This window comes from Pseudophryne corroboree, chromosome 2 (genome assembly GCF_028390025.1).
Source record: "Pseudophryne corroboree isolate aPseCor3 chromosome 2, aPseCor3.hap2, whole genome shotgun sequence".
In the NCBI taxonomy this organism is placed as follows: Eukaryota; Metazoa; Chordata; class Amphibia; order Anura; family Myobatrachidae; genus Pseudophryne; species Pseudophryne corroboree.
The window spans coordinates 1,047,624,262-1,047,634,037 of NC_086445.1; the positions used below are offsets into that span (position 1 = coordinate 1,047,624,262).

The 9,776-nt window shown below is 55.2% G+C and overlaps 1 protein-coding gene across 1 annotated transcript in view; it reads left to right on the forward strand.

Moving 5' to 3' along the window:
* SPAG17 (sperm associated antigen 17) overlaps positions 1–9,776 on the forward strand; it is a 481,673-nt gene that overhangs the window by 398,042 nt on the left and 73,855 nt on the right. The window contains exons 27-29 of the mRNA XM_063956879.1: positions 1,768–1,945; positions 2,245–2,462; positions 2,623–2,764. Of these exons, the coding sequence (XP_063812949.1) occupies positions 1,768–1,945; positions 2,245–2,462; positions 2,623–2,764 (538 nt within the window). The remainder of the gene's footprint in view (positions 1–1,767; positions 1,946–2,244; positions 2,463–2,622; positions 2,765–9,776) is intronic.

Genomic DNA, 9,776 nt, shown 5'->3' on the forward strand with positions numbered 1-9,776 from the left:
TGTCACGTGCTGTCTACCTGCTCCAGTAGAGTCTCATGCGCTGTGTACCTGCTCCAGTAGAGTCTCATGCGCTGTGTTCCTGCTCCAGTAGAGTCTCACGCGCTGTGTACCTGACCCCGTAGAGTCTCACGTGCTGTGTACCTGCTCCAGTAGAGTCTCACGCGCTGTGTACCTGCCCCAGTAGAGTCTCACGTGCTGTGTACCTGCTCCAGTAGAGTCTCACGCGCTGTGTACCTGCTCCAGTAGAGTCTCACGCGCTGTGTACCTGCTCCAGTAGAGTCTCACGCGCTGTGTACCTGCTCCAGTAGAGTCTCACGTGCTGTGTACCTGCTCCAGTAGAGTCTCACGCGCTGTGTACCTGCTCCAGTAGAGTGTCACGTGCTGTGTACCTGCTCCAGTAGAGTCTCATGCGCTGTGTACCTGCTCCAGTAGAGTCTCATGCGCTGTGTACCTGCTCCAGTAGTCTCATGCACTGTGTACCTGCTCCAGTAGTCTCATGCGCTGTGTACCTGCTCCAGTAGAGTGTCACGTGCTGTGTACCTGCCCCAGTAGAGTCTCACGCGCTGTGTACCTGCTCCAGTAGAGTGTCACGTGCTGTGTACCTGCTCCAGTAGAGTCTCATGCGCTGTGTACCTGCTCCAGTAGAGTCTCATGCGCTGTGTTCCTGCTCCAGTAGAGTCTCATGTGCTGTGTACCTGCTCCAGTAGTCTCATGCACTGTGTACCTGCTCCAGTAGTCTCATGCGCTGTGTACCTGCTCCAGTAGAGTGTCACGTGCTGTGTACCTGCCCCAGTAGAGTCTCACGCGCTGTGTTCCTGCTCCAGTAGAGTCTCATGCGCTGTGTACCTGCCCCAGGAGAGTCTCACGCGCTGTGTACCTGCTCCAGTAGAGTCTCACGCGCTGTGTACCTGCCCCAGTAGAGTCTCACGCGCTGTGTACCTGCCCCAGGAGAGTCTCACGCGCTGTGTACCTGCTCCAGTAGTCTCATGCGCTGTGTACCTGCTCCAGGAGAGTCTCACGCGCTGTGTACCTGCTCCAGTAGTCTCATGCGCTGTGTACCTGCTCCAGGAGAGTCTCACGCGCTGTGTACCTGCTCCAGGAGAGTCTCACGCGCTGTGTACCTGCTCCAGGAGAGTCTCACGCGCTGTGTACCTGCTCCAGGAGAGTCTCACGCGCTGTGTACCTGCTCCAGTAGTCTCATGCGCTGCGTACCTGCCCCAGGAGAGTCTCACGCGCTGTGTACCTGCTCCAGTAGAGTCTCACGCGCTGTGTACCTGCTCCAGTAGAGTCTCACGCGCTGTGTACCTGCCCCAGTAGAGTCTCACGCGCTGTGTACCTGCCCCAGGAGAGTCTCACGCGCTGTGTACCTGCTCCAGTAGTCTCATGCGCTGTGTACCTGCTCCAGGAGAGTCTCACGCGCTGTGTACCTGCTCCAGTAGTCTCATGCGCTGTGTACCTGCTCCAGGAGAGTCTCACGCGCTGTGTACCTGCTCCAGTAGTCTCATGCGCTGTGTACCTACTCCAGTAGTCTCACGTGCTGTGTACCTGCTCCAGTAGTCTCATGCGCTGTGTACCTGCTCCAGGAGAGTCTCACGTGCTGTGTTCCTGCTCCAGGAGAGTCTCACGTGCTGTGTTCCTGCTCCAGTAGAGTCTCACGTGCTGTGTACCTGCTCCAGTAGTCTCACGTGCTGTGTACCTGCTCCAGGAGAGTCTCACGCGCTGTGTACCTGCTCCAGGAGAGTCTTATGCTATGTTCTGTTGTTCCAGGTTCTCTTTCCTGATGGAACTGTCAGTCAGAGCCCGGATTCAGGCCCCGTCGTTGAGCAGCGACCCTCCGGCCTCTCGCATACAGAAGTGCCTGAGACCCCATCTGCCGATTCCCTACCAGTGGTACCGTCTTCTGCTTCCCTGGACCTCAGAGAGCCAGCTCCTGAGCCCAGGAAAGGTATTCCCAGTGATGTGCATCTCAGTATTATCTATCGTTTGGGGGCGCAGTATGGAAATGAAACCTGAAAAGGGGTGTCCAGGCCAAACATAGCTGCTATACCCTCAGTCCTGATGTACGTGAGGTATATGTATAGCGTAGGGGTATTACAGATATAAGTGGGCACTGTGGGGCATTACGCTGAATGTATTATATAGCATATACTTGTGTCTCAGAGCAGCCACTGCTGTACTTGTAGAGCAGAATGATGGCACGTCCTGGCCCCCGGGGCCGATGACTAATGACTGGTTTATTTATAGGGAAAGGGGGATACAAAGTGCCACCACCACCCAGGCCAGAGGTACCAGAACCTCCTCCAGCTGACTCTTTGCCAGCCACCACGAGTGTCCCAGTGGTAGAACCTGGAACCTGGATCACAACTACCCCGTCTGGAGTGCAAATAGGCACCCGCGGATACGAGAGGCTGCAGCTCCCATCCCTGCGGACCTACCAGGCCACAGACCCGGTGAACAGGACGGTAAGTGACCTACATGGCCCTATGTACTGTGATGGAGGGAGCAGGTGGAGTGTTAGTACATGAGCGGGGCAGTAATGATGTCACTACAGCGGGGATACATTGTAGCGCTCACATTCCCTCAGACACCAGTAGTAATTCTGCGACACGTTTCCTATGCCAGGTGATGAGCACGCGGGAGGATCAGGTGGTGATGGTGGTGAGAACGGACGGGACGGTGATTGTGGAACACGCAGACGCGACAAGGATTACAACATTCTACCAAGATGTGGATGTCCCCCTTCCCGGGCAGTACGAGGAGACTGGTAATTACCCTGGGGTGATGTCCTGAGTACGCTGCATAACAGGGAGTGCTACAGACAGCATTATCGTACACTGCAGTACTGCAACACTCAGCGGCCTCTGTATTAGGTGCACCACCCTCCTAGTGCTGATCTCAGGTGCACTGTGCTGTACGTCTCAGAGCTGCTCTGCTTGGGTGTAACGCATGGTTATCCGTGGCCGTCCTGTCTGGCCATTCTCCTCTGACCGCTCCCATTAACCAGTCACGCACAGAACAGCCGCTTACTGGCACTGTCAACTCCAGAGACGGTTGTGTGTGAAAACCCAGGAGATCAGCAGTTACTAACATACTGAATCCACAGATTCTGAGATACTGAATAACAACTGAACCTCTTGACAATGCTTATATGCATACATTTATGTAAACAGCATGGTGTCTGCTCTCCTGGAGCGTACAGACTTTACTGTGCCTTCCATCAGCCAACCCATAACCAGTCCCCCTCCCCCCAGTGTATGCTATTACCTGCTCCCCCCCCCTCCAGTGTATGCTATTACCTGCTCCCATCCCCCAGTGTATGCTATTACCTGCTCCCCTCCCCCAGTGTATGCTATTACCTGCTCCCCTCCCCAGTGTATGCTATTACCTGCTCCCCTCCCCAGTGTATGCTATTACCTGCTCCCCTCCCCAGTGTATGCTATTACCTGCTCCCCTCCCCCAGTGTATGCTATTACCTGCTCCTCACCCCAGTGTATGCTATTACCTGCTCCTCCCCCCAGTGTATGCTATTACCTGCTCCTCCCCCAGTGTATGCTATTACCTGCTCCCCTCCCCAGTGTATGCTATTACCTGCTCCCCTCCCCCAGTGTAAGCTATTACCTGCTCCTCCCCCCAGTGTATGCTATTACCTGCTCCCCCCCAGTGTATGCTATTACCTGCTCCCCCCCCAGTGTATGCTATTACCTGCTCCTCCCCCCAGTGTATGCTATTACCTGCTCCCACTCTCCAGTGTACGCTATTACCTGCTCCTCCCCCCAGTGTATGCTATTACCTGCTCCCCTCCCCCAGTGTATGCTATTACCTGCTCCCCCCCCCCAGTGTATGCTATTACCTGCTCCCCCCCCAGTGTATGCTATTACCTGCTCCCCCCCCAGTGTATGCTATTACCTGCTCCTCCCCCCAGTGTATGCTATTACCTGCTCCCCCCCCCAGTGTATGCTATTACCTGCTCCCCCCCCCAGTGTATGTTATTACCTGCTCCCCCCCAGTGTATGTTATTACCTGCTCCTCCCCCCAGTGTATGCTATTACTTGCTCCCCCCCAGTGTACGCTATTACCTGCTCCCCCCCCCCAGTGTATGCTATTACCTGCTCCCCCCAGTGTATGTTATTACCTGCTCCCCCCCAGTGTATGCTATTACCTGCTCCTCCCCCCAGTGTATGCTATTACCTGCTCCCCCCCCCCAGTGTATGCTATTACCTGCTCCCCCCCAGTGTATGTTATTACCTGCTCCTCCCCCCAGTGTATGCTATTACCTGCTCCCCCCCAGTGTATGCTATTACCTGCTCCCCCCCCCCCCAGTGTATGTTATTACCTGCTCCCCCCCAGTGTATGCTATTACCTGCTCCCCCCCCAGTGTATGCTATTACCTGCTCCCCCCAGTGTATGTTATTACCTGCTTCCCCCAGTGTATGCTATTACCTGCTCCTCCCCCAGTGTATGCTATTACCTGCTCCCCCCAGTGTATGCTATTACCTGCTCCCCCCCAGTGTATGCTATTACCTGCTCCTCCCCCCCAGTGTATGCTATTACCTGCTCCCCCCCCCCCCAGTGTATGCTATTACCTGCTCCCCCCCAGTGTATGTTATTACCTGCTCCCCCCCAGTGTATGCTATTACCTGCTCCCCCCCCCCAGTGTATGCTATTACCTGCTCCCCCCCCCAGTGTATGCTATTACCTGCTCCCCCCCCCAGTGTATGCTATTACCTGCTCCCCCCCCAGTGTATGCTATTACCTGCTCCCCCCCCCCAGTGTATGCTATTACCTGCTCCCCCCCCCAGTGTATGCTATTACCTGCTCCCCCCAGTGTATGCTATTACCTGCTCCTCCCCCCAGTGTATGCTATTACCTGCTCCTCCCCCCAGTGTATGCTATTACCTGCTCCCCCCCCAGTGTATGCTATTACCTGCTCCCCCCCCGTGTATGCTATTACCTGCTCCTCCCCCCAGTGTATGCTATTACCCGCTCCTCCCCCAGTGTATGTTATTACCTGCTCCCCCCCCAGTGTATGCATTACCTGCCCCCCAGTGTATGCTATTACCTGCTCCCCCCCCCCCAGTGTATGCTATTACCTGCTCCCCCCAGTGTATGTTATTACCTGCTCCCCCAGTGTATGCTATTACCTGCTCCTCCCCCAGTGTATGCTATTACCTGCTCCCCCCCCAGTGTATGCTATAACCTGCTCCCCTCCCCCCAGTGTATGCTATTACCTGCTCTCCCCCCTCCAGTGTATGCTATTACCTGCTCCCCCCCCCCAGTGTATGCTATTACCTGCTCCCCCAGTGTATGTTATTACTTGCTCCCCAGTGTATGTTATTACCTGCTCCCTTCTCACCCCCCAGTGTATGCTATTACCTGCTCCTAGCATACACTGGGGGGGGGGGGGGGCAGGTAATAGCATACACTGGGGGGAGGAGCAGGTAATAGCGTACACTGGAGAGGGGGAGCAGGTAATAGCATACAGTGGGGAAGAGCAGGTAATAGCATACACTGGGGGAGGGGAGCAGGTAATAGCATACACTGGGGAGGGGAGCAGGTAATAGCATACAGTGGGGAAGAGCAGGTAATAGCATACACTGGGGGGGAGGAGCAGGTAATAGCATACACTGGGGGGGGGAGCAGGTAATAGCATACACTGGGGAAGAGCAGGTAATAGCATACACTGGGGGGAGGAGCAGGTAATAGCATACACTGGGGGGGGGGAGCAGGTAATAGCATACACTGGGGGGGAGCAGGTAATAACATACACTGGGGGGGAGCAGGTAATAGCATACACTGGGGGGGAGCAGGTAATAACAATACACTGGGGGGGGAGCAGGTAATAGCATACACTGGGGGGGAGCAGGTAATAACATACACTGGGGGGAGGCAGGTAATAGCATACACCGGGGGGAGGAGCAGGTAATAACATACACTGGGGGGGAGCAGGTAATAGCATACACTGGGGGGGGGGGAGCAGGTAATAGCATACACTGGGGGGAGGAGCAGGTAATAGCATACACTGGGGGGGAGCAGGTAATAACATACACTGGGGGAGCAGGTAATAGCATACACTGGGGGGAGGGGAGCAGGTAATAACATACACTGGGGGGAGGGGAGCAGGTAATAACATACACTGGGGGAGCAAGTAATAACATACACTGGGGGAGCAGGTAATAGCATACACTGGGGGGGGGGGGAGCAGGTAATAGCATACACTGGAGGGGGGGAGAGCAGGTAATAGCATACACTGGGGGGAGGGGAGCAGGTTATAGCATACACTGGGGGGGGAGCAGGTAATAGCATACACTGGGGGGAGGAGCAGGTAATAGCATACACTGGGGGAGCAGGTAATAACATACACTGGGGGGAGCAGGTAATAGCATACACTGGGGGGGGAGCAGGTAATAGCATACACTGGGGGGCAGGTAATAGCATACACTGGGGGGGAGCAGGTAATAACATACACTGGGGGAGGAGCAGGGTAATAGCATACACTGGGGGAGAGCAGGTAATAGCATACACTGGGGGGGAGCAGGTAATAGCATACACTGGGGGGGGAGCAGGTAATAGCATACACTGGGGGGAGGAGCAGGTAATAGCATACACTGGGGGGAGGAGCAGGTAATAGCATACACTGGGGGGAGCAGGTAATAGCCTACACTGGGGGGGAGCAGGGTAATAGCATACACTGGGGGGAGGAGCAGGTAATAGCATACACTGGGGGGGAGCAGGTAATAGCATACACGGGGGGGGAGCAGGTAATAGCATACACTGGGGGGGGGAGCAGGGTATAGCATACACTGGGGGGGGGGAGCAGGTAATACATACACTGGGGAGAGGAGCAGGTAATAACATACACTGGGGAGAGGAGCAGGTAATAGCGTACACTCGAGTGGGGGAGCAGGTAATAGCATACACTGGGGGAGGGAGCAGGTAATAGCATACACTGAGGGGGGGGAGCAGGTAATAGCATACACTGGAGGGGGGGGAGCAGGTAATAGCATACACTGGAGGGGGGGGAGCAGGTAATAGCATACACTGGAGGGGGGGGGAGCAGGTAATAGCATACACTGGGGAGGGAGCAGGTAATAGCATACACCGGGGGGGGGGGGGGGGAAGCAGGTAATAACATACACTGGGGGAGGAGCAGGTAATAGCGTACACTCGAATGGGGGAGCAGGTAATAGCATACACTGGAGTGGGGGAGCAGGTATAGCATACACTGGGGGAGGGGAGCAGGTAATAGCATACACTGGAGGGGGGGGGAGCAGGTAATAGCATACACTGGCGGGGGGGGGAGCAGGTAATAGCATACACTGGAGGGGGGGAGCAGGTAATAGCATACACGGGGGGGGGGAGCAGGTAATAACATACACTGCTGGGGGAACAGGTAATAGCATACATTGGGGGAGGGGAGCAGTAATAGCATACACGGGGGGGGGGGGGCAGGTAATAACATACACTGGGGGGAGCAGGTAATAGCATACACTGGGGGAGGGAGCAGGTAATAACATACACTGGGGGGAGCAGGTAATAGCATACACTGGGGGGGGAGCAGGTAATAGCATACACTGGGGGGAGAAGCAGGTAATAGCATACACTGGGGGGGAGCAGGTAATAACATACACTGTGGGAGCAGGTAATAGCAATACACTGGGGAGCAGGTAATAACATACACTGGGAAGGGAGCAGGTAATAGCATACACTGGGAGGGGAGGAGAAGGTAATAGCATACACTGGGGAGCAGGTAATAGCATACACTGGGGGGAGCAGGTAATAACATACACTGGGGGAGCAGGTAATAGCATACACTGGGGGAGCAGGTAATAGCATACACTGGGGGGGGGAGCAGGTAATAGCATACACTGGGGGGAGGAGCAGGTAATAGCATACACTGGGGGGGAGCAGGTAATAACATACACTGGGGGAGCAGGTAATAGCATACACTGGGGGAGCAGGTAATAACATACACTGGGGGGAGCAGGTAATAGCATACACTGGGAGGGGAGGAGCAGGTAATAGCATACACTGGGGGGGAGCAGGTAATAACATACACTGGGGGAGCAGGTTATAGCATACACTGGGGGGGAGCAGGTAATAACATACACTGGGGGAGCAGGTAATAGCATACACTGGGGGGAGCAGGTAATAGCAATACACTGGGGGGGGGAGCAGGTAATAGCATACACTGGGGGGAGAGCAGGTAATAGCATACACTGGGGGGAGGAGCAGGTAATAGCATACACTGGAGGGGGAGAGCAGGTAATAGCATACACTGGGGGGAGGGTAGCAGGTAATAGCATACACTGGGGGGGGGGGGGGGGGGCAGGTAATAGCATACACTGGGGGAGGAGCAGTAATAGCATACACTGGGGGAGGAGCAGGTAATAGCATACACTGGGGGGGGGGAGCAGGTAATAGCATACACTGGGGGGGGAGCAGGTAATAGCATACACTGGGGGGAGCAGGTAATAACATACACTGGGGGAGCAGGTGATAGCATACACTGGGGGAGCAGGTAATAGCATACACTGGGGGGGGGGGAGCAGGTAATAGCATACACTGGGGGGAGCAGCAGGTAATAGCATACACTGGGGGGGGGAGCAGGTAATAGCATACACTGGGGGGAGCAGGTAATAACATACACTTGGGGAGCAGGTAATAGCATACACTGGGGGAGCAGGTAATAACATACACTGGGGGAGCAGGTAATAGCATACACTGGGGGGGGAGCAGGTAATAGCATACACTGGGGGGAGGAGCAGGTAATAGCATACACTGAGCAGGTATAGCATACACTGGGGGGGAGCACTTGGGGGGCGGAGCAGGTTAATAGCATACACTGGGAGGGAGCATGGTAAGCAAGGGGGAGAGCAGGTAATAGCATACACTGGGGGGAGGGAGCAGGTAATAGCATACACTGGGGGGGGGAGAGGTAATAGCATACATGGGGAGAGCAGTAATAGCATACACTGGGGGGAGGAGCAGGTAATAGCATACACTGGGGGGGGGAGCAGGTAATAGCATACACTGGGGGGTCGGAGCAGGTAATAGACATACACTGGGGGGGAGCTGGTAATAGCATACACTGGGGAGGAGCAGGTAATAGCATACACTGGGGGAGGAGCAGGTAATAGCATACACTGGGGGGGGGAGCAGGTATAGCATACACTGGGGGGGAGGCAGGTAATAACATACACTGGGGGGAGCAGGTAATAGCATACACTGGGGGAGGAGCAGGTAATAACATACACTGGGGGGGAGCAGGTAATAGCATACACTGGGGGGGGGGAGCAGGTAATAGCTTACACTGGGGGGAGGAGCAGGTAATAGCATACACTGGGGAGGGAGCAGGTAATTACATACACTGGGGGGGAGCAGGTAATAGCATACACTGGGGGGGAGCAGGTAATAGCGTACCTGGGGGGAGCAGGTAATAACATACACTGGGGGGAGCAGGTAATAGCATACACTGGGGGGGGGAGCAGGTAATAGCATACACTGGGGGGGAGCAGGTAATAGCATACACTGGGGGGAGGAGCAGGTAATAACATACACTGGGGGGGGGAGCAGGTAATAGCATACACTGGGGGGGAGCAGGTAATAACATACACTGGGGGGAGCAGGTAATAGCATACGAACTGGGGGGGGGAGCAGGTAATAGCATACACTGGGGGGGAGGAGCAGGTAATAGCATACACTGGGGGGGGAGCAGGGTAATAACATACACTGGGGGGAGCAGGTAATAGCATACACTGGGGGGGGGGGCAGGTAAT